Source organism: Mustelus asterias, chromosome 23, assembly GCF_964213995.1.
Source record: "Mustelus asterias chromosome 23, sMusAst1.hap1.1, whole genome shotgun sequence".
In the NCBI taxonomy this organism is placed as follows: Eukaryota; Metazoa; Chordata; class Chondrichthyes; order Carcharhiniformes; family Triakidae; genus Mustelus; species Mustelus asterias.
In genome coordinates this window covers 72,447,527-72,472,860 of record NC_135823.1, presented here as the reverse complement: position 1 = coordinate 72,472,860, position 25,334 = coordinate 72,447,527, and the positions used below count along the sequence as shown (strand labels likewise).

The 25,334-nt window shown below is 50.9% G+C and overlaps 1 protein-coding gene across 1 annotated transcript in view; it reads left to right on the top strand.

The window, feature by feature from the left end:
- Window positions 1–5,734: 5,734 nt before the first annotated feature.
- syt17 (synaptotagmin XVII) overlaps window positions 5,735–25,334 on the top strand; it is an 81,008-nt gene continuing 61,408 nt past the window's right edge. Inside the window, exons 1-4 of the mRNA XM_078240921.1 lie at window positions 5,735–5,822; window positions 8,834–8,851; window positions 9,150–9,298; window positions 16,013–16,158. Of these exons, the coding sequence (XP_078097047.1) occupies window positions 5,808–5,822; window positions 8,834–8,851; window positions 9,150–9,298; window positions 16,013–16,158 (328 nt within the window). The 5' untranslated portion in view covers window positions 5,735–5,807. The remainder of the gene's footprint in view (window positions 5,823–8,833; window positions 8,852–9,149; window positions 9,299–16,012; window positions 16,159–25,334) is intronic.

The window sequence follows — 25,334 nt, the reverse complement described above, 5'->3', positions numbered from 1 at the left end:
ATTGTACCAATGATAATGGCAGGTATAAAAATCACCATCAGATACTCTCTTTTTCAAACAGTTGGTTTGGTGAGTATTTGGGTGGCACGGTGGCACAGTGGTTAGTACTGCTGCCTCACAGCGCCAGGGACCCGGGTTCAATTCCGGCCTCGGGTTACTGTGTGTGTGGAATCTGCATGTTCTCCCCGTGTCTGCGTGGGTTTCCTCCGGGTGTTCCAGTTTCCTCCCAAACTCCAAAGATGTGCGGGTTAGGTTGACTGGCCGTGCTAAATTGCCCCTAGTGTCAGGGGATTAACAGGGTAAATATATGGGATTATAGGAATATTGCCTGGGTGGGATTGTGGTCATTACAGACTTGATGGGCCGAATGGCCTCCTTCTGCACTGTAGGGATTCTATGATTTGATGGTGCTGGAATGTGTTTTATCAGAAAATCCCGGGTTTGTTTTTGTATTGGTTCCCAATTGTAAAGATTGATCCCAGTGTGGGATTGGCTGCTGACCGTAACATCTGTCTGTCAGTTAAAGAGCCTTCTCTGCTGATAGGATAGACCTGTCATCTTGCCCTATTATCTCCAGTCTCTCTCCGTTCTCCAAATCTTCCTGTTTTTTTGACTCTGTTTTCCCATCCCAAAGACCTTCGAAGTTTTCTCTCTGGAGTCTGCACTGCTGCAAAACTCACACTGATCTGGAAACTGTTCCAGAGAGCCAGGGTATGAGTGGGAGCTTGCCACTGATTGATTCCTCATTTGTTTATAGCAGAGATTGCAGTGAGCATGGCGTGCTGGGGGATGAGAATCCAGGGGAGATTTCCAATGTGAGCGGCAATCTCAAATTGGGCACCATTACTTTCTTAACTTATTAAAGGAAGTAGGAAAATAATTAACTGCAAAGTCAAACCTAAACCGAGCCAATCAAGGAAATTCTCAACCTCAATCATTTCCCTGCCATTTCCCATTCATTTGGTTTAGTTTTAGAAGATTGAAAATGTTTGTTAGTTTAATTTTAATGAGTTCTTGGAAATGAGTTTCAAAGAACAAAGAACAATACAGCACAGGAACAGGCCCCTCGGCCCTCCAAGCCCGCGCCGCTCCCCGGTCCAGGATTGAATCCTGAATCCAGGATCCCCGCCCAATTTTCCAGCCTATCTACATACCAATATCCTATCCACCGAGCTGTCCCCCACAGCTACGATGCTTTGTTCATTACAACCTATTAACTCACCCCCACCCCCCCATTCCAGACCATGTGATCTCCAGGGAGAGGCGAAAACCCAGAGTGAAAAACCCCAGGGCCAATATGGGGAAAAAAAAAATCTGGGAAATTCCTCTCCGACCCCCTGAGGCGATCGAAATGAGTCCAGGAGATCACAATGGCCCTGATCGGAAAATGCTTCCCAACCCTAGTCATTTCCACTTCCACGAGAAACAAGGAACAATTAGCCCGCGCCGCTCCCTGGTCCAAACTAGACCACTCTTTTGTATCCCTCCATTCCCACTCCGTTCATATAGCTGTCTAGATAAGTCTTAAACGTTCCCAGTGTGTCCGCCTCCACCACCTTGCCCGGCAACACATTCCAGGCCCCCACGACCCTCTGTGTGAAATATGTCCTTCTGCTATCTGTGTTAAACCTCCCCCCCTTCACCTTGAACCTATGACCCCTCGTGAACGTCACCACCGACCCGGGGAAAAGCTTCCCACCGTTCACCCTATCTATGCCTTTCATAATTTTATACACCTCTATTAAGTCTCCCCTCATCCTCCGTCTTTCCAAGGAGAACAACCCCAGTTTCCCCAATCTCTCCTCATAACCAAGCCCCTCCATACCAGGCAACATCCTGGTAAACCTCCTCTGTACTCTCTCCAAAGCCTCCACGTCCTTCTGGTAGTGTGGCGACCAGAACTGGACGCAGTATTCCAAATGCGGCCAAACCAACGTTCTATACATCTGCAACATCAGACCCCAACTTTTATACTCTATGCCCCGTCCTATAAAGGCAAGCATGCCATATGCCTTCTTCACCACCTTCTCCACCTGTGACGTCACCTTCAAAGATCTGTGGACTTGCACACCCAGGTCCCTCTTTCGAGCCAACTGGATCATGTTCCAGCTCCAGTGAACTTCCTCATGTCAGGATTGGGAGCTGGAAGCTGGGAGCAACTTGGCACAGTCCACATGGCCGCAAAGAGGAGGAGGTCTCTGCAATTCTTCAGACTGAAATAAAGCTTTAGTGAAATCTCCGTCCATATCAGAGTGCCGAGGAGACTGGGAGCCACCATTCTCCAGATCATAGAAATCTTACAGTACAGAAAGAGGCCATTCGGCCCATCGAGTCTGCACCGACCACAATCCCACCCAGGCCCTACCCCCATATCCCTACATATTTTACCCACTAATCCCTCTAACCTATGCATCTCAGGACACTAAGGGGCAATTTTAGCATGGCCAATCAACCTAACCCGCACATCTTTGGACTGTGGGAGGAAATCGGAGTACCCGGAGGAAACCCATGCAGACACGGGGAGAATGTGCAAACTCCACACAGACAGTGACCCGAGCCTGGATTCGAACCCAGGTCCCTGGAGCTGTGAAGCAACAGTGCTAACCACTGTGCTACCATGCCGCCCTGTCTGTCAGATCTGTCAGAAATGTTCTGGTCTTTAGTGGAATGATTCATAATGACCCCTGTAGACCATTCCCTGGTGAAAAGTGTTCATTTTATACATGGGCTCTGACAAAGGGTCATGGTGGCACAGTGGGTTAGCATGGCTGCCTCACAGCGCCAGGGATCCAGGTTCACTTCCCAGCTTGGGTCACTGTCTGTGTGGAGTCTGCATGTTCTCTCCATGTCTGCGTGGGTTTCCTCCAGGCGCTCTGGTTTCCTCCCATAGTCCAAAGACGTGCTGGTTAGGGTGCACTGGCCATGCTAAATTCTCCCTCAGTGTACCTGAACAGGTGTCGGAGTGTGGCGACTAGGGGATTTTCACAGTAACTTAATTGCAGTGTTAATGTAAGCCTACTTGTGACATTAATAAATAAACTTTAAAACCCAGACTGGAAACGTTGGCTCTATTCTCTCTCCACAGATGCTGTCAGACCCGATGAGATTTTCTGCTTTTGTTTGATGTTCCACTGACCCCTCAGTCGGGATGCTGATGAGATGTTAATATGACAGACTTTCAAAATCTTCGTTTTAATTTACACCCATCTTTGGAAAGTTCCAAGCCTGTGATTTTAATTGTGAGCTGGGCTTCACAGTTCAATGTGAACAGTTAGTGAGGAAACTCGCGATTCTCCGCGTGGGAAATGTTCTTTCATTCCTGGGCAAATTCAATCAGATTGGATTGGGTCTTGAGGAGATACAGCGGCGAATAGTCCGGCTGCCCAATCCTGGCTTGTATTCCCACCCAGAATCACACAGACAGAGTAATGAACTCAGTCCATGCTCTAACTGAGTTCCTTACAGGAAGCGTGAAGGTTAGCTTCCCCCAATCTCTCTGACATTTCATTTACAACTTCAGTCAGTCGATAAATGTTATTAACATTTCTCCGGAACTTTTCCCAAATAACTGATTGGAAAATCTGCACCAAATATTTCATCCAAATCTCCATTTTCTGGGTCCTTTCCCAAGATGAATCCTGATCTTTAGTTTTTTTGGTAGAATGTGAATATATTTATCTATTTAATTGCAGACAACTCCCCACTCCAGTTTATTCCTCTGGCAGTTTTCCAGCAATAAGTTACACATCAACAGGAACCAAAGCGATTCCTCCCAATGCGAGGGATTTTCATTCAGCCGCTGGTCGGTGCGAACATCTCCCCACAGAATCTTCACCTCTTTCCCAATCCCTGAAACCCCTCCCAGGATAACCGTGGTGTGTGGAGGGACAGACTGGGAAAGGCTGCAGACATGATGTGGAGATGCCGGCGTTGGACTGGGGTAAACACAGTAAGAAGTTTAACAACACCAGGTTAAAGTCCAACAGGTTTATTTGGTAGCAAAAGCCACACAAGCTTTCGAGGCTCTGAGCCCCTTCTTCAGGTGAGTGGGAATTCTGTTCACAAACAGAACTTATAAGACACAGACTCAATTTACATGAATAATGGTTGGAATGCGAATACTTACAACTAATCCAGTCTTTAAGAAACAAAACAATGGGAGTGGAGAGAGCATCAAGACAGGCTAAAAAGATGTGTATTGTCTCCAGACAAGACAGCCAGTGAAACTCTGCAGGTCCACGCAACTGTGGGAGTTACAAATAGTGTGACATAAATTCTGATTCTAGTCTTTATCATGCGATCCTAGAATCAGAATTTATGTCACACTATTTGTAACTCCCACAGTTGCGTGGACCTGCAGAGTTTCACTGGCTGTCTTGTCTGGAGACAATACACATCTTTTTAGCCTGTCTTGATGCTCTCTCCACTCCCATTGTTTTGTTTCTTAAAGACTGGATTAGTTGTAAGTATTCGCATTCCAACCATTATTCATGTAAATTGAGTCTGTGTCTTATAAGTTCTGTTTGTGAACAGAATTCCCACTCACCTGAAGAAGGGGCTCAGAGCCTCGAAAGCTTGTGTGGCTTTTGCTACCAAATAAACCTGTTGGACTTTAACCTGGTGTTGTTAAACTAAAGGCTGCAGAGACAGGGGGTGAATGGGGGGGGGGGGGGGGCAGACTGGGAAAGGCTGCAGATGATGTGGAGATGCCGGCTTTGGACTGGGGTAAGCACAGTAAGAAGTTTCACACCAGGTTAAAGTCCAACAGTGCTTTAATCTGGCGTTGTGAGACTTCTTACAAGGCTGCAGAGACAGGGTGTGAATGGGGGCGGGGGTTATACAAAACAAGGCTAAGTTTTAAAACAAAGTAAAGATTTGGACTTTAATACATGTGACATGTTTGACACAAATGTTAGTGTTTTCCTAGCTGCGAGAACCAATGGCCAATCCCCAGTGAAACCAGTTTCTGAGTTTGATCCAACAAGCACCACAGCAGCACCGAGTCTGAGAGAGTCTCAGTGTGTGTGTGACTGTGTGTGTGTGAGAGAGTCTCAGTGTGTGTGACCGTGTGTGTGTGTGTGTGAGTTAGTCTTTGTGGGTCCGTGTGAGTCTGAATGAATGAGTGAGAGACAGTCTGTGTGTGTGTGTTTGTGAATGTGTGTGTGTGTGTGTGCGCGTAAGTGTGTGTGTGTGTAAATGTGTATGTGTGTGTGTGTAAATGTGTGTGTGTGTAAATGTGTGTGTGTGTAAATGTCTGTGAATGTGTGTTTGAGTCCAAGTGTGTGTGTGAGTGAATAAGTGAGTGAGACAGTCTGTGTATGTGAGGGTGAGGGTGAGTGAGTGAGAGTTTGTGAGAGAGTGGGTGTGAGGGTGTCTGTGAGAGAGAGTGTGTGTGTCCTTTCCCATGGTTTCCCTGTCCCAAGAGTTGGTGCTTTGAACAGTCTGGCTCCTGTTCTGGGCTCTAGGCGGGAAGCCCAGGATGAGAGGGATTCCTGCGGCATCTGGGAGCAGCTCAGGGGGGTGGGGGGTTACTGGGCTGAGGGGGACTCCAGGGAGTTTCCGGAGCAGTCCAGCCTTTCCCTGCTAGCAGCGGGGGGCAGGCCGCTAGCAGAGGGCAGCATTGACACTGTGGGTTCCTGAGAGGCAGAGGGATCTCCCAGCTGCTTCAGCAGGGAAGTGGCGAGGGAGAGGCGGATTGCTGGAGCATCTGGCATGGGAACGGCCGCTACTATCACTCAAACCAGTCACGTCTGCTGGGGAGGGGAGACGCCATGCGCAGGTTTGAAGTGTTAAGACTCTGAGCGAAGATGGCGTATATACAGGTAAGCTTGGAGAGCTTTTAGCAAATTGCCTCAGTCTGTGCACAATGTTCCCAAACTGCCAGAATCCCAGCCTAATCCAGACTCAATCCCAGAGCTGGGAATGAAACCCGCCTGGAAGCCACATTCCCAATAACACCGGAGCAGTTTCAGCAATGATTGTTACAGACAGCAATGTTTCTGCTGCTCTGGCTGCTCCCACTCTGGGACAAACTGCCTTTGCAAATTACACCTTTCTCTCCAGACTAACTGTTGCTGCCTTTCCACAAATGCTTTTCCAAAATGTCACGTCCCTCTCTCGCTTTCCACCTTCTGGATCGGACGATGCGGACGATGCGTCAGCCTCCGGCCACAGTTTCCATAGAGACAGCTACAGCCTCACTGGAAGGATAGCATCTTCCTGAGAGAGCCCCAGGTCTACAACTGGCCCCAGCCTCCCCCAGCCCAGGAGAGAGAGGGAGAGAGAGACAGACCCCCAGGACAGACAGAGAGAGAGAGAGAGAGACAGACCCCCAGGACAGACAGAGAGAGAGAGAGAGAGACAGACCCCCAGCCTGAGAGAGAGAGAGAGACAGACCCCCAGGAGAGAGAGAGAGAGAGAGAGACAGACCCCCAGGACAGATAGAGAGAGAGAGAGACAGCAGACCCCCAGCCTGAGAGAGAGAGAGAGAGAGAGACAGACCCCCAGGACACAGAGAGAGAGAGAGACAGCAGACCCCCAGCCTGAGAGAGAGAGAGAGAGACAGACCCCCAGGAGAGAGAGAGGGAGAGGGAGAGAGAGAGACAGACCCCCAGGACAGAGAGAGAGAGAGAGAGAAACCCCCAGGAGAGAGAGGGAGAGAGAGAGAGACAGCAGACCCCCAGCCTGAGAGAGAGAGAGAGAGAGAGACAGACCCCCAGGACAGAGAGAGAGAGAGAGAGAGACCCCCAGCCTGAGAGAGAGAGAGAGACAGACCCCCAGGAGAGAGAGAGACAGACCCCCAGGACAGACAGAGAGAGAGAGAGACAGCAGACCCCCAGCCTGAGAGAGAGAGACAGACCCCCAGGACACAGAGAGAGAGAGAGACAGCAGACCCCCAGCCTGAGAGAGAGGAGAGACAGACCCCCAGAGAGAGAGAGGGAGAGAGAGAGAGAGAGAGAGACAGACCCCCAGGACAGAGAGAGGGAGAGAGAAACCCCCAGGAGAGAGAGGGAGAGAGAGAGAGAGAGACAGCAGACCCCCAGCCTGAGAGAGAGAGAGAACAGACCCCCAGGACAGAGAGAGAGAGAGACCCCAGCCTGAGAGAGAGAGAGAGAGAGAGACAGACCCCCAGGACAGAGAGAGACAGACCCCCAGGACAGAGAGAGAGAGAGAGACAGGCCCCCAGGAGAGAGAGGGAGAGAGAGAGAGACAGACCCCCCAGGACAGAGAGAGAGAGAGACCCCAGGAGAGAGAGGGAGAGAGAGAGAGACAGCAGACCCCCAGCCTGAGAGAGAGAGAGAGACAGACCCCCAGGAGAGAGAGGGAGAGAGAGAGACAGCAGACCCCCAGCCTGAGAGAGAGAGAGAGAGAGAGAGACAGACCCCAGGACAGAGAGAGAGACAGACCCCAGCCTGAGAGAGAGAGAGAGAGACAGGCCCCAGGAGAGAGAGGGAGAGAGAGAGACAGACCCCCAGGACAGAGAGAGAGAGAGAGACCCCCAGGAGAGAGAGAGGGAGAGAGCGAGACAGCAGACCCCCAGCCTGAGAGAGAGAGAGAGACAGACCCCCAGGAGAGAGAGGAGAGAGAGAGACAGCAGACCCCCAGCCGGAGAGAGAGAGAGACAGACCCCAGGAGAGGGAGAGAGATAGACAGACCCCCAGGAAAGAGAGGGAGAGAGAGAGAGATAGACCCGCAGAAAGAGGAGAGACCCCCAGGACAGAGAGAGAGAGAGAGCAGATCCCCAGGAGAGAGAGAGAGAGACAGACCCCCAGGACAGGGAGAGAGAGACAGACCCGCAGGAGAAAGTGAGAGAGAGATCCCCAGGAGAGAAAAAGAGAGACAGCAGACCCACAGCCTGAGAGTCTCCCCCAACCCCCAGGGAGGAGAGAGAGCGAGAGAGACAGACCCCCAGGAGAGAGAGAGAGAGCAGACCCTCAGCCTGAGAGACCTCCCCCCCCCCCCCCCCCGGGGGCTGCTCTCTGTAATTGGGGGGGGGGGGGGCTGTTCTTTGTGATTCCCTAGGGGGAGGGGGGTTGCTCTGTGTGATTCGCGGGGGGGGGGGGGGGGGGATGTGTGATTGAGGGGGGCTCAGTGTGATGGGGGGGGGGGGCTGATGGGGGAAAGTATTTCTGATTAAAGCACTAAACTGGTCTCTTGTTTTCTCCATTCCTCCCCCCTCTCTCCCTCACCCCTCTCCCCTCTCCCCTCACCCCATCTCCCCTCTCCCCTCACCCCTCTCCCCTCTCCCCTCACCCCCTCTCCCCTCCCCATTCCCCTCACCCCTCTCCCCTCCCCCATTCCCCTCACCCCCTCTCCCCCTCCCCCATTCCCCTCACCCCCTCTCCCCTCCCCATCCCTCACCCCCTCTCCCCTCCCCCCTCTCCCCTCCCCCCATTCCCCTCACCCCCTCTCCCCTCACCCCCTCTCCCCTCACCCCCTCTCCCCTCACCCCCTCTCCCCTCACCCCCTCTCCCCTCACCCCCTCTCCCCTCACCCCCTCTCCCCTCCCCCTCACCCCCTCTCCCCTCCCCCTCACCCCCTCTCCCTCCCCCTCACCCCCTCTCCCCTCCCCCTCACCCCCTCTCCCCTCCCCCTCACCCCCTCTCCCCTCACCCCCTCTCCCCTCCCCCATTCCCCTCACCCCCTCTCCCCTCCCCCATTCCCCTCACCCCCTCTCCCCTCCCCCATTACCCTCCCTCCCTCTCTCTCTCTCCCCCATTCCCCTCTCCCCCTCCCCTATTCCCCTCTCCCCCTCCCCTATTCCCTCTCCCCCTCCCCTATTCCCCTCTCCCCCCTATTCCCCTCTCCCCGCCCCCGCTCTCTAAAAGGACAGCTGGAACCAATAAACCAGGTGAGAATCCCCTTCTCAAACCCTTCAGAGAAATAAAAATAATAACTCTCACTGTTCACAACAGCAGCAGCTCTGAGATGCGTCAACTTTCTTTATTATTACTTTAGATAAAGCAGGAGGTAAACACGATTATGTGTATTTTTGCTGTTATTTCTCGTGGTAGCAACAAGAATGGAAGAAAAGGCCAGGAATCAGAGGCTGTGAGCAGCTGCCTGGGCTGGTAACCCAGAGCAGAATACTGTGAGAGGCGGTGTACACACTCACTGCTAACTCCAACCCTCTTCTTCCCGAGACACAGGGCTTTCTGTCTAGAATATCAGACTTGTTCCTGTGCAGATGGACCTGTCGGAACTGCTGTCAGAAGTGTTATGATTGTGGCTGCTGCCAGAACAGTGAGGACGAGGTGGAAATTCTGGGACCGTTCCCCGCACAAACTCCGCCGTGGCTGTAAGTCTCATTTTCGATGTGATTCTCTCTCTCAGGCTGGGGGATGCAACAAGTCCTCAGCATTGCAACTTATCTCCTGGCTGCCATTCAGAGCGGGGATTCTGCAATGTGCCGTGTGTGTGTTTAGGGTGTTGTCAGTGATCCAGTTTCCCATTTGTCTCATTAGTCAGTCAGAAGGCAGGCTGTCAGAGCTGCACTGCTGCTGGGAGTGGGGACAGCAGCAGAAAGGTCCAATAGCGAAGGGAAGATGGCTGGCTGATACTTGCCACAGTCTCACCATTTCCCACTAACAGATTTTATATAAAAATAAGCAGAACCCCAGCAGAAACAGCGGGAGAAACATTGCTAAAGATTTAGTTCAACGCTAAATACAGAAACGAACTTGAAAATTGAGCTGAAAATAACCGAGGTTGGAGTAGGTTAAAGAGCAGAGTTGATATAAAAATTGATGCAACAGATTCTGAACTAATGCAAGAAAAAGTCTTGTTTATCTTTTAATTTAAAATGTCATGGTATTCAGTGAGGGGGGAGCAGAGCTGGTTATAAAAACAGAACATTTGCAGCACAGAACGAGGCCACTAAAGAGCCAGCCCAGCTCTTGGCCCGTAGCCCTGTATGCTACTCATAGAATCATACAGTGCAGAAGAGGCCTTTCGGCCCATCAAGTCCACACTAACCCACCTCAAGTCCTTGCCCAAGTACTTGTTAAATGCAGTGAGGTTTCTGCCTTGACCGCCCATTCAGGCCATGAGCCAGATTCAGGCTGAGAGGAGGGGTTTGGGAGTGGGCGAAGAATTAATGAAGGAGGAGATTCAGGGAAACCTCCCCGCAGCTGGATGAATGCCAATGGTGATTAGATAATGGAAAGGGAAACATGTTCAGCAGTCTGCAGCTGGAATGTGGGGAGGTGTGTGTTGGGAGTCACAGCTGGAAAATATTTCAGATTTAGGATCAGTGATTGTTAACATGAAAACAGAAAGTGTTGTGCGTGAGTGCCGCTGTGCGTGTGTGCCGCTGTGCGTGAGTGCCGCTGTGCGTGAGTGCCGCTGTGCGTGAGTGCCGCTGTGCGTGCGTGCCGCTGTGCGTGCGTGCCGCTGTGCGTGCGTGCCGCTGTGCGTGCGTGTCGCTGTGCGTGCGTGTCGCTGTGCGTGCGTGTCGCTGTGCGTGCGTGTGTCGCTGTGCGTGCGTGTGTGTGTCTTGCTGTGCGTGCGTGTGTGTGTTGCTGTGCGTATGTGTTGCTGTTTGTGCGTGTGTGTTGCCGTGCATGTGTATTGCTGTGAGTGCGTGGGTGTGTTGCTGTGTGTGTGTGTTGCTGTGTGTGTGTGTTGCTGTGCATGCATGTTGCTGTGCATGCATGTGTGTGTCGCTGTGCGTGTGTCGCTGTGCGTGCATGTTGCTGTGTGTGTGTGCGTGCGTGCCACTGTGCATGTGCGTGCGTGTCGCTGTGCGTGCATGTCGCTGTGTATGTGTGTCGCTGTGGGTGGCATGTGTGTGCACGCATCTGTGTATTAGTGTATAATGTGTCTGACTGCTTAAGCTTTGTGTGTATGCATTATTATACATCAGTCATTAATACAGTTCTTGATTTTTAAATACAGATGTTTTAAAATAATTCAGTATCCACTGGAACTGCTACCACATCTGTTAACCACATGTGTTTGACAGCGGATGTAAAAATATAGAACAGAGTGTCTTTACATATAAATAATTAGTTCTGGAAATGTAATTGAATTCTATATTTACTCTGTTTTATACTTCAATGAAATGCAATGCTGAGAGCATGCTGACCATTGGATTACAGGTCCAGCTAAGTCGTACAATTTGGAAGGAAATTCTTCTTATTTATTCTAATATTTTGTGAAACTAATCAGCAGAGGAGATGGTGATTAAGAAAGCTCAGAAACAGAAACCAGTTGAAATGGATTTGGTGAAATGAGCTGAGATCACATTCACTCCAGTGCAGTATAATTTAATGCTGGAATAGAATGTGATTTGAGGTGCGACATTGCCATGTGATGCAGGTATTTAATATACTGGGATGCACTTTGTGACTCAGTCTACACCTCTAGTATAGATCCCACTGGAGGTGTTTTTATAACCAGTGTTCACTGGGGAATACAATGGCTGGTTTTCCCAAACTCTTGCCAATTCAAGCTAAACATGTTTAACATGTTGATTGGTGATTGTCGAGCAGACACTACGACAACGGATGAATGAACACCGCTCGACAATCACCAGGCAAGACTGTTCTCTTCCTGTGGGGGAGCACTTCAGCGGTCGTGGGCATTCGGCCTCTGATCTCCGGGTAAGCGTTCTCCAAGGCGGCCTTCGCGACACACGACGGCGCAGAGTCGCTGAGCAGAAACTGATAGCCAAGTTCCGCACACACGAGGACGGCCTCAACCGGGATATTGGGTTCATGTCACATTATCTGTAACCCCCACAACTTACCTGGACCTGCAGTGTCACTAGCTGTCCTGTCTGGAGACAATACACATCTCTTTAACCTGTCTTAATGCTCTCTCCACTCACATTGTTTGATGCACTATCAATCGAGCCGAGACTAGTGGAGAGCAAGACAAACAGGCTTTTATTAGCAAGAACTTGGAGCCATCCCTGTCGGTGATCTGGTCTGAACTGAGAGCAAGGGGGACGAGCCACCGCCTTTATACCCGGACCAGGGGGAGGAGACTTGGGCGGAACTGACAGGGATGTGCCACATATACAGGTACTGAGAAATACTAACTACGGTGGTTAACCACTACAGACAACATATAACAGTGGTTTACCACATTCACCCCCTGTTTAAAAAAAGAGTCCGTCGGGGGTGAGGCAGAGTGAACAATATTTACAATATTTACAGATTTAGTCTATCCGGAGGCTTGCTCTTCCGCTGCTATCGCCGTAGTGCCGGTTCCGACGTGGTTCCAGGTGTCGTTTCGAGTGCCGGAAAGTAGCTGTCATCCGTGTTTTCATCCGCCCATTGGGTGCGTGGTAACGACTCCTGGGGCTCAGGCGAGCTGTACACGGGGGCGAGAGGAGTGCGTAGTGATTCTGACATGGTAGGGACAAAGTCGGGGATTGGGGGTGAGGGGTTGGGGGCTATAGAGGTCCCTGAGTCACCTGCGGGCGCTAGGTCACGGATAGATACTGTGTCCTCACGCCCGTCGAGGTACTGCACGTAGGCATACTGGGGGTTGGCGTGGAGGAGTTCTACCCTCTCGACGAGGGGGTCAGACTTACGGGTCCTGGCATGCTTCCGAAGCAGGATAGGGCCCGGGTATGCCAGCCACGATGGTAGTGAAGTCCCTGAGGAAGACTTCCTGGGGAACACGAACATCCGTTCGTGGGGGGTGGCATTGGTTGCCGTGCACAGGAGGGACCTAATGGAGTGTAGTGCCTCCGGTAGGACCTCTTGCCAGTGGGTGACTGGAAGGCCTTTAGCCCGTAGTGCTAGTAAAACGGTCTTCCAGACAGTGGCGTTCTCTCTCTCCACCTGCCCGTTACCCCGGGGGTTGTAACTGGTGGTCCTACTCGAGGCTATGCCTTTGGAGAGCAGGTACCGTTGCAGTTCATCACCCATGAAGGAGGATCCCCGGTCGCTATGGATATAGCTGGGGAAACCAAACAGAGTGAAGAGGCCGTGCAGGGCCCTAATAACTGGCCGAGGACATATCTGGGCAGGGAATTGCAAAGGGGAAACGTGAGTACTCGTCAATGACATTGAGGAAGTATATGTTGCGATCAGATGAGGGGAGGGGACCTTTTGAAGTCGATGCTGAGGCATTCAAAGGGGCGGGTGGCTTTTATGAGATGTGCCCTGTCTGGTCGGTAGAAGTGTGGCTTGCATTCCGCGCAGACCTGACAGTTCCGAGTTATGGACCTGACATCCTCAACTGAGTCGGGCAGGTTTCGGGCTCTAATGAAGTGGAAAAACCTGGTGACCCCCGGGTGGCAGAGGTCGTTGTGGAGAGTCTGTAACCGATCCACCTACGCACTGGCGCATGTTCCCCGGGACAGGGCGTCAGGTGGCTCATTGAGCTTCCTGGGCCGATACAAGATATTGTAATTGTAGGTGGAGAGTTCGATCCTCCACCGTAATATCTTCTCGTTCTTGATCTTGCCCCGCTGTGTGTTGTTGAACATGAAGGCAACGGATCGTTGGTCCATGAGTAAGGTGAACCGTTTACCAGCTAAATAATGGCACCAGTGCCGTACAGCTTCCACTATGGCTTGGGCCTCTTTTTCGACAGAGGAGTTTCGGGGCCTTGGAGGGTTCGTGAGAAGAAGGCCATGGGTCTGCCCGCCTGGTTAAGGGTGGCGGCTAGGGCGAAATCAGACGCATCGCTCTCCACCTGGAACGGGATGGATTCATCTATAGCGTGCATCGTGGCCTTTGCGATGTCAGCTTTGATGCGGTCGAAGGCCAGGCGGGCCTCCGCTGTCAAAGGAAAAAGGGTGGATTTTATGAGCGGACGGGCTTTATCCGCATAGTTGGGGACCTACTGGGCGTAATACGAGAAGAAACCCAGGCATCTTTTCAGTGCTTTGAGGCTAGTGGGGAGGGGAAGTTCCAGGAGGGGACGCATACGGTCGGGATCGGGGCCGAGGACCCCATTCTCCACTACGTACCCGAGGATGGCGAGGCGGTGTGTACTGAACACGCACTTCTCCTTATTGTAGGTCAGGTTAAGGAGACTAGCCGTGTGCAGGAATCTGTGGAGGTTGGCATCGTGGTCCTGCTGGTCATGGCCGCAGATGGTGACGTTATCCAGGTACGGGAAGGTAGCCGGCAGCCCGTTCTGGTCTACCATTTGGTCCATTTCGCGCTGGAAGACCGAGACCCCATTGTTGACGCAGAAGGGGATCCTAAGGAAGTGGTCGAGGCGACCATCCGCCTCGAACGCCGTGTATTGGCAGTCCTCCGGGCGGATAGGGAGCTGGTGGTACGCCGACTTCAAGTCAATGGTGGAGAATACCCGATATTGTGCAATCTGATTAACCATGTCAGATATGCGGGGAAGGGGGTACGCATCCAGCTGCGTGTATCGGTTAATGGTCTGACTGTAGTCAATGACCATGCGATGTTTCTCCCCAGTTTTAACAACTACTACTTGGGCTCTCCAGGGGCTGGTACTGGCCTCGATGATCCCTTCCCTGAGGAGCCGCTGGACTTCGGACCTGATAAAGGCCCTGTCTCCAGCACTATACCGCCTGCTCTTGGTGGCGATGGGCTTGCAGTCGGGAGTGAGATTCGCAAACAAGGAGGGAGGGGCGATCTTAAGAGTTGAGAGACTGCAGGTGGTGCGCGGTGGGCAATTTAGACGCTGCTGATTGCAGATGGAGAGCGGGGGAAAAGGGCCATTATACTGTATAGTGACACTCTTCAGATGGGTCATGAAGTCAAGCCCCAGGAGTACGGAAGTGCAGAGGTGTGGCAGCACAAGGAGCCTGAAGTTATCATATACCGTGCCCCGCACCTTCAGGGTCACCATGCAGCAGCCGAGGACATTTACAGAACGGGATTGCGACGCCATGGAGATAGTCTGCTGGATGGGCCGCATGGAAAAGGCATATCGGCGCACCGTATCGGGGTGAAACAAGCTCTCCGTACTCCCACTGTCAAACAAACAATGCTCCCAGTGCCCGTTTCCCTCAATGTCCATCATGGACTCGGCGAGACGATGAGGCTTCGTCTGGTCCAGGGTCACCGATGCCACTGTTGAGTCCTGCAGATAGCTGTAGGGGCCTGATAAGGTAGGAGATGGCGGCCCCTGCTGGTCACTCGTGGCCATTGTCGGCCAAGATGGCGGCCCCTGCGGGTCGCACGCGGCCGGGGTCGTCCAAGTTGGCAGCCCCCGTGGGTCGCACGCGGCCGGGGTCATCCAAGATGGTGGCCCCCGTGGGTCGCACGCGGCCGGGGTCATCCAAGATGGTGGCCCCCACGGGTCACATGCGGCGCTCGTGGATTTGGGAGCAGACTTACGGCAGGCCTTGGCGTAGTGCCCCTTCTTCCCACACGCGGAGCAGAACAACTCCCTCGCCGGGCAGCGTTGTCGGGGGTGCTTACCCAGGCCGCAGAAGTAGCATTTCGGGCCTCCAGAGGTTGCTGCAGTGGTCAGGTCACTGGTGAGGCATGGGGCGGCGTAGGGCTGTGGTCCTCCCGGTAGCGACGGCTGCGGTGTCCAGGATGCGCCCACGTGGTCAGGTGAGTAGGATTCGAGGTATTGTGAGGTCACTTCTAGGGATTCAGCCAGTTGTACTGTTTTCTTTAAGTCTCAGATAAACTCGAAATAGATGCATGCTTAAAACGAAAGGGAGTTACAGCATCAGTACTAGGAAAAGTCTTTACACTCACACTATAGTTATAATGTAAGTGCAGCTTTAGTTACAGAGAAAAGCATTTTACTAATTCTGCCCTAATTATGTTGCTTAGGGATCTATATTTCTCTGTGTGTGTGACAGATGGTAAAGGGGTCCAATTCAGAGGCCGCAATGTAAAGCTATAAATTACAACACCTGTTTGAACTCTTTGCTGATATCAAAGCAAAATATTCCATTGGATCGGAGTGAGTTTAGGAAAACTGTCTGACATTACCAAATACAACTGTAAAGGTAAGATAAGCTTGGCAGCACATTATTGGCCAAGGAATTGTGTATAGAACCTTTCATAAAGATATTCCAGATAAAAAATGTTTTTCTTGAATTAAACAGAATAAATGACCGTAGCGCTGACCAGGAAGCAGATGCTGAGAATGCAAACAGCGATCCTCCCTCAACTCCCCAAGGAATCTCTCCCGACAGAAAGAGTTCCTCAGACACATCGCGCTCTAGTTACAGCTTCACAAGACGCATTTCAAGTAAGTCTCAGATGTGTTCAATGTATTTCCATTTACACGTCATTCGACATCGAGAGACAGGAACAGGAATGGGCCAATGAGCTCCACAAGGCTGCTCTGCCACTCAATCAGATCAGGCATGGCTGGTTTGCATCGTGTCTCCATCCACAGTTTAATTATTTTGCCCAATGAGATTCCCTTACTCTTCATCTTCAATTGACCCCCAGCTGTTGGGCGGGGGCGGGGGGTGGTGAGGGTGAGGGTGAACGTTCCAGATTTCCACTCTCCATTGTGTTAGGGTTATAATGTCAGTAATGCTATTGACATTACCCCAGACTGGTTTCGCACCAAGGTAAACAAAAGTGCTGACCCCTTGTTTCAGATTCTTCATCAGAGGAAATTGTTCCTCTTCATCTATTCCAGTAAATCCTTTCATCATCCAGAGCATTACAATGAGATCATCCCCTAAACCCGCCAGACCCAAGGCAATCCTAATCTTATCAAACCTGTTCTCAAACTCTTTTTAACAGGAGGGTAAAGTTTGTTGATTGGCCAAGGATTAATCGCTGCCATATTATTCCAGATGGAATCATAGAATCCCTACAGTGCAGAATGAGGCCATTTGGCCCATTGAGTCTGCACCGACCATAATCCTATCCAGGCCCTATCCTGTAACCCCATGTAATTACCTTGCTAGTCCCCCTGACACTAAGTGGCAAATTTAGCATGGCCAATCCACCTAACCTGCACATCTTTGGACTGTGGGAGGAAACAGGAGCACCCGGAGGAAACCCACGCAGACACGGGGAGAACCCGCAAACTCCACACAGACAGTGACCCAAGCCAGGAATTGAACCCAGGTCCCTGGCGCTGTGAGGCAACAATGCTAACCACCGTACCACCCAAATAGGCAGATATTTAGGTGATGGCTGAAATATAAGAGCGAATGTTGAAATAAGGAGTTATTACAAATAATGATGTGTCTTTCACATTTCAGTGAGAACTACACTGCTTTGTGAAGGGGGTGAATTTAGTTCTTTCTGGTTGATGTGTCGTGTGCAGGATGTATAAGGAATATTAGACACCTCAATGTGATTATATAGGAAATAACAGATGTCCTGAAGTGACTGTATATAGAGATTAATTCTATCTAAGATTCATCCAGATTGAATAAGAGATATCGGGGAGCGATTGATGAGAGAATAATAGATCCTTGAGAATATTTGTACATCAACAACAGGTGAGCCAGAGTAATCTCGTGAGGTGATTGGAAACATGGTAATTAAAAGCAGCAAGAAGCCCATATTGAATCATTTCCTTTAAGACTGAAACTGATGTGATTTGCAGTTAGCATTTATATTCACAGATGAGATTTTTGGGCTGATTTTGTGAGTTTTGATGTCCGTACAGAGACCTGATGTGGAGATGCCGGTGTTGAACTGGAGTGGGCACAGTAAGTAGTCTCATAACACCAGGTCAAAGTCCAACAGGTTTATTTGGTGCACGAGCTGGTGTTGTGAGACTATTTACTGTTCATACAGAGACCAGTGGAGAGTTAGGTGTAAGCCTGAGTTTGTGAAACTTCACTAGCTGATTTGCTGCATTGATTCAAGCGGCATAATGATGCATGACTACATAATTATTTAAATTAGCTTTTACAGCAAGTTCCCAGTCATGTCCTTTGCTTCTATAACATGGGCCTGGCCTGCCTTGGGGTGGGGTACGCGGGGTCCTTAATTATGCTGACTGCTTTTCCGAGGCAGCGGGAAATGTAGACAGAGTCAATGTCCCACTCTTTGTTGCAGCTGCAGTCTGTATTTGTCCTGGTTTTGCTGCATTTTTATACTGAGCATCTTGCATATTTCCATTTCCTTTTATATTTCTGTCTGATGCTGTCTTTGCACAGTTGCACTTTGATTGCCAATTATTGCTGCACTGCAGGTTTGAGCTGTGAGGTTGGAAGGATGTGAGTTTTCCGTGGAGCTGTCGGGAATTGGATAACAATGATCCGTCTGGAGAGGTCAACAGCTCCAGCTGCAAGCACAGCTCCTACAGTGTGTTCACTCCTGCACACTCCAGTACCCATCTTTCTAAATCACACTCGTACCAACTGGAAGTGTCAGAGAGACTGGACTTTAGCGCACTGTATGTACAGTGACTGAGTCTCAGTCTCACATCACAACAACCACAAAGACTAGGTGCTTCTTTCCGAAGCTGTGACCATCATAACACATTCATTCTTTTCACAAGATCCTTTTTGGAGATATCTTCCAGATAAGGTCGGTCTGTAGTTCATATCTGTGTAAAGGAAATGACTGATGCCATCTTTACCAGCTTGGTATGGCACCTGCTCTGCCCAAGACTGCAAAAAAAACTACAAAGAGTCATGAACGAAGCCCAGTCCATCACGCAAACCAGCCTCCCACCCATTGATTCTGTCTACAGTTCCCGCTGCCTCGGCAAAGCAGCCAGCATAATTAAGGGCCCCACGCACCCCAGACATTCCCTCTTCCACCTTCTTCTGTCGGGAAAGATACAAAAGTCTGAGGTCACGCACCAACTGACACAAGAACAGATTCTTCCCTGCCGCCGTCAGGCTTTTAAATGCACTCTCTCCTTTCCTTCTCTGTGAACGGTATGCTTTGTCTGGAAAGCGGGCAAGAAACAATATTTTTCACTGTGTACTAACACATACAACAATAATAAATCAAATCAAAACCAGGGGGAACAGGAAAGATTTCATGGCACCATTCTGATGAAGAGTGATGAAATTTGCCCTGGTGTCCTGGCCAATGTTATCTCTACATCACTGAAACAGCAAATTATTTGGTCATTCTGATGTTGCTGAGGTTGATGTTTGTAAATTGAATGTTTCTTATGTTACAACAATGACAACTCTTCATTGATGTAATGCTTCCCAATGTCATGAGGCTGGGAAAAGTGTTCAATAATTGCAAATCGTTCTTTTCTCTTTATCATAAAATCAAAAGAATTGGGGCGACACGGCGGCACAGTGGTTAGCACAGCTGCTGCACAGCGCCAGGGACCCGGGTTCGATTCCGGCCTCGGGTCACTGTCTGTGCAGAGTTTGCACGTTCTCCCGGTGTCTGCATGGGTTTCCTCCGGGTTCTCCGGTTTCCTCCCACAGTCCAAAGATGTGCAGGTTTAGGTGCATTGGCTATGCTGAGGGGAATAGCAGGGTAAATACATGGGATTACGGGTATAGGCCCTGTGTGAGAGTGTGGTTGGTGCAGACTCGATGGGCCGAATGGCCTCTTTCTGCATTGTAGAGATTCTATGATTCTATGAAATGGGAGCAGTAGTAGGCCACTCGGCCCATCGAGTCTGCTCCTCCAGTCAATGAGATGAAAGCTGACCTGATTGTGGCCTGAATTCCATTTTCCTACTCGCGACCGCCTTGTCAATCAAAAATCCCTTTCCTTGATGGAAAAGGAAAACTAAATGGGAGCCACACAGAGCGATTAATGATTTCCAAAATGTTCAGGATGTTCGAAATGTGACCATGCTGTCCCCAGTACCTACATGGATATGAACGGGGTATCAAATGTCCGGATGATTTCACACTGCAGAAATGTCACTTTGTTATCCAGGAAGCAGCTGTCCTGCAACTCCTGATGCAGCAGCCCACGGTTCCAGCGTCTTTTACAGATTCCCGGAGAATGAATGGATGACTCCTCGGGAAACAAGAGCTGCTCTTTGCTGCCATTGCTAATGACTCCAGTTAAGAACTGTAACACACTAACAGAGCACTTATGGAACCAGACACCCACGTCCATAGGGACTCTGGAATAATGATTTCATACTCAGGAGGCACGTTACTCTAAAGTTCAGCTGAAGTTTACAGAAACGTTGCCATTTATTGTGTGCTGGACAGTTTCTGCATTCAGACCAGAATCAACATGCAGCAGCGATGGGATTGATATGGATGGAACTACAAGCCCGCAGGAAAGGGGCAATGGGAGGAGACGGAGACTGATGCAGAATTCTGTCATCAAGAACCACAACAGTAGAGGAAGCATCCTTCCAATGGACAACTTTGCTTTTTTTGATGAGATTCCACAGTCTGTAGATCCATGTCCTGTGCTCAGGATGAACTGTTAGACCTTTGAAGCATTTATAACCTTTCCAAATCCAAACCAATACCACCCATGTGACGGAGAGCTACAATATAGTAGTATTTATTTATGCTCACCGAAGCTTTAGAACCAGCTGTTCCCTTGGTGACTCAGTCATTTTCACAATTTAATGTCCACTGCCAGATTGGGAGGAGCGAAGGGAATAGGAGGTTAAACCTGGAAGATGAAGTCCTGTTGGGATAGTTGTCAGGGTGAATCTAAGGAGACAGGAGCAGGTGATGACTTGGCAATATCTGGAACGATGTTAAACAATGCAATGGCTTTGAATATTCATCCCAGTTTTGTACAGTCTGATGGAGTGGGTTGATAGGTACTCACCTCGAGAGATGATCCAATCTCTTGTTATTATGAGCATTGAACACTCTGGATGAGTGAGCAGCAACCTGGCAGTTATCAAGAAACACTGATGGGAAATGAAGGGGTTACCGGGCTATTGGAAAAGATAGAAATGATACGAAGAAGAGACATCTTATAGAGACATATAAGATAATGAAGGGGCTGGATAGGGTAGAGGTGGAGAGATTCTTTCCACTTAGAAGGGAAACCAGAACTAGAGGGCACAGCCTCAAAATAAGGGGGGGCCGGTTCAGAACAGAGTTGAGGGGGAACTTCTTCTCTCAGAGGGTAGTGAATCTCTGGAATTCTCTGCCCATTGAAGTGGTGGAGGCTTCCTCGTTGAATATGTTTAAATCACGGGTAGATAGATTTCTGATCGATAAGGGAATTAGGGATTATGGGGAGCAGGCGGGTAAGTGGAACTGATTCGCTTCAGATCAGCCATGATCTTGTTGAATGGCGGGGCAGGCTCGAAGGGCCAGATGGCCTACTCCTGCTCCTATTTCTTATGTTCTTCTTAAGAAGGTACTAGAATGGCTGGTAGAACATAAAGTGTAGAACATCAAATGGAATGGATCCAAGGCTGCTGAGGAGTGTAATTGCAAAAGTCAACATCTTTCAATCCTCCTCAGATACAGGGCTAATAGCAGAGGACAGGAGGATTGCAAATGTTATTCATTCATTCATGGGACATGGGCCTCACTGGCTGGGCCAGCATTTATTGTCCATTCCTAGTTGCCTGAGGGCAGTTGAGAGCCAACCACGTTGCTGTGGCTCTGGAGTCACAGGTAGGCCAGACAGGGTAAGGATGGCAGATTTCCTTCCCTAAAGGACATTAGTGAACCAGATGTTTTTTTCCGACAATCGACAATGGTTTCATGGTCATCAGTAGATTCTTAATTCCAGATATTTTTTATTGAATTCAAATTCCACCATCACCTCCCCCTAAAAAAAGGGAGAAAGAAAATGCTGACCATTACAGACCAGTCAGTTTAATGTTGGTGTTTAGAGGTTTTTAGAATAATGGAGACTTTCAGTGATAAGAGTCAGGACCAATTGTTACTGGCCAGTTGTGATGAGCTGCTTGATTGAGTTTTTTGATGATCTAACAGAGGGTAGGTGAGGCCACACTGTCAGTGGGTGGGATTTTCCAGCCATCCTTGCCCCAAAATCGGAAAATCCCGCCTGAGCTTAACGGACCTTTGTGGGTTTGTGTCCTGCCCGCTATGATTCCTGTGGCGAATGGGACGGGGAAACTCCCCCCAGTGTGTATGTGGGCTTTCAAAAGGCTTTCATAAAGTACCACATTGTCAGGTTTGGTCATAGAATTAGAGAATCCTACAGTGCAGAAGGAGGCCATTTGGCCCATTGAGTCTGCACCGATCACAATCCCACCCAGGCCCTATCCCCATAACCCCATGTTTTTACCCTGCTAATCCCCCTGACACTGAGGGTCAATTTAGCATGGACAATCCACCCAGCCAATACATCTTTGGAGTGTGGGAGGAAACCGGAGCACCCGGAGGAAACCCATGCAAACACGGGGAGAACGTTCAGAGTCCGAGCAGATAGTGACCCAAGCTGGGAATCAAAGCCGGGTCCCTGGCACTGTGAGGCAGCAGTGCTAACCACTGTGCCACCGTGCTGCCCCAGGTCCCTGGCTCTGTGAGGCAGCAGTGCTAACCACTGTGCCACCGTGCTGCCCCGGGTCCCTGGCACTGTGAGGCAGCAGTGCTAACCACTGTGCCACCGTGCTGCCCCGGGTCCCTGGCACTGTGAGGCAGCAGTGCTAACCACTGTGCCACCGTGCTGCCCCTTAGCAAAATTGAAGTTCAATAGGATATAAGGAGCAGTAGCAGCATCGATACGAAGCTGTACAAGTGCTGGAAAAGGCAGAGTTGTGGTGAGTGGGTGTTTCAGGCTGGGGGGAGGTATCCACTCATTCACCAGGGTTTCCAACTCACTGCTGCTCTTGTTATGCATTAATGACATGGACCTGGCAACACAAGGGGCAACTGTGAAATATGCAGATGGCACAGTGTGGTAAACTGTGAGTGATAGAGTTGAAGAGGACAGAGAGAGTGCCAGGGAGGGAGATAATGACAGCTGAAATTCAACAGGGAAAAGTGTGAAGTGATATATTTTGATAGGAGGAAGAGGTAAACGGCACAGTTTTAATCACAAGCTTTGGAAGGTGGCAGGATAATTCAACAAAGCAATTCCAAACTTCATGACAGCGACATGGAGCGGAATCCTCCGGAGCCCGCAGAGGTGAGTTAAGACAGCAGCATGGGGAGGAATAAGCATGTTGGATCTTCTCCCAAACACACCTGCCGCCTCTAAACAGTCTAGCTGGGGGCTGGATGATGAGGTTAATTCTCCGCTAAACTGGCAGGCCCGAGGGCAGTGAGACCTGCCTTAGTGACCCCCCGCCCCGCACCCCGACTCCCCCCAGCCCCCAGAACAGTAGGTAGCGATAGTTGTGGATGTGAATCTAAGGTTAGAGAAGCAGGCGATGACTTGGTGACAGTTGGATATGCCGCTGTTTTAGGTTAGAGAAGCAGGCGATGACTTGGTGACAGTTGGATATGCCGCTGTTTTTAGATGCTGTTCGTTGAAAGTGTTCAGAGGGAATTTAATCTTGATGAGTCCGTGTAGTCTTCCCCCTACATTAGCAGCAGCCACCTCTGCAGGTGAGATTGTCCTCCCAGTGCCTGCTGCCCTTAATTGGACTGGGCTTACTGGTGGTGGCCTGTTAATCAGCCCCAATTGGCCCTAATCCTCACTTAAAAACCTATGGGATCTTCCGGTTTTGCCAAAGCTGCCCCCCCCCCCCCCCGCCCCCACCCCCACCGCGGTGGGTTCCCCGGTGATGGGATGGGTGAGCTATTCAAATTGCCATATTTATCGGTGGGACCAGAAGATCCTGCCAGTGGCCAATAGCGAGCTGCCTCGACCACTGGAACAGACACCACGCAGGAAGCATGGTGTGTACTTGCTTTCCATTCTCAGTGAGTCCAGAGTGGAAATGTCCCCCCCCCCAACCCCCCGCCCCCCGCCCCCCCCCGCCCCCCCCCGCCCCCCCCCGCCCCCCCCCCGCCCCCCCCCCGCCCCCCCCGCCCCCCCGCCCCCCCCCCCCCGCCCCCCCCCCCCGCCCCCCCCCGCCCCCCCGCCCCCCCCCGCCCCCCCCCGCCCCCCCCCCGCCCCCCCCCCGCCGCCCCCCCGCCCGCCCCCCCGCCCCCCCCGCCCCCCCCCCCGCCCCCCCCCCCGCCCCCCCCCCGCCCCCCCGCCCCCCCCCCCGCCCCCCCGCCCCCCCCCGCCCCCGCCCCCCGCCCCCCCGCCCCCCCCCGCCCCGCCCCCCCCGCCCCCCGCCCCCCCCCCCCGCCCCCACAAGGGAGACAAAGTCAATCGCACCGTAAGATCCCAGTCAATGTGTTTCCGAGATGTTGATTGAGAGACAACCACTGGTCAGGAATAGCGTGTCGACGGCATTCATCCATTTACAACATTATTTTATACACAAAGAAAATGACAGCATAATTGTGGTAAGAACTAGTAAACTTTCAAAGTTGTACAGGTACAACGGGGGGGGGGGGGGGGGGGGGGGGGGGGGGGGGGGGACATTTCTACTCTGGACTCACTGAGAATGGAAAGCAAGTACACATACAAAGATAGAGTCATCGAGAATCCTAGCGTCACACAGCACAGAAATAGGCCCTTCAGCCCATCATGTCTATGTGAACCATCAACTACCAATCTATACTCATCCCATTTACCAGCTCTTGGCCCATAGCCTTTTGTTCCTTAGCGATTTAAATGCTCATCCAGATGCTTCTTAGCGAGATTACCTGGCTCCACCGCCCTCCCAGGCAGTGCGTTCCATAGTCCCACCACCCTCTGGGTGAAAAGAACCTTTCCTCAAATCCCCTCTAAACCACTTACTCCGCACACTAAGAGAATCCCAGTTAATACTGGTGAAGGTGAAATCTCTACTTCTATAAACCTGTTCCTCTCATACCTTTCTGTGATTTGTCTACATATCTGCTCCGCTATCTCCCCCTGGCTGTTGGGAGGCCTCCCAGCAAAGTGATTGCCCCTTTTTTATTTCTAATCTCCACCCATACGGCCTCATTTGAAAAGCTTTCTCAGACATCTTCCCTCATTCCTGTAGTAATGGTCACTTGTATCAATAATGCAATGCCCCCTCCTCTATTATAGTTCCCCACCCCCCCCCCCCCCCCCCACACCACCCCCTCCGATGATGCCTGAAACTTCTGTACCCTGGAGTGTTGAGTTGCCAGTGCTGCCCTTTTAACCATGTCTCTGTGATTGCAGCAATATCACATTCCCCGGTGCTGATTAACACTCTGCCTGACAGGCTCCTCGCATTAAAATAGATGTAATTTCGCTTTCCAATCCTGCCATGTGCCTTATCCTCCCATGTCTTCTCTGCCTGCTGGACTGTAGGGGAGTCTAAAACTAGAGGGCACAGGTTTAAGGTGAGAGGGGAGAGATACAAAAGTGTCCAGAGGGGCAATTTTTTCACACAGAGGGTGGTGAGTGTCTGGAACAAGCTGCCAGAGGTAGTAGTAGAGGCGGGTACAATTTTGTCTTTTAAAAAGTGTTTAGACAGTTTCATGGGTAAGATGGGTATAGAGGGATATGGGCCAAATGTGGGCAATTGGGACCAGCTTAGGGGTTTAA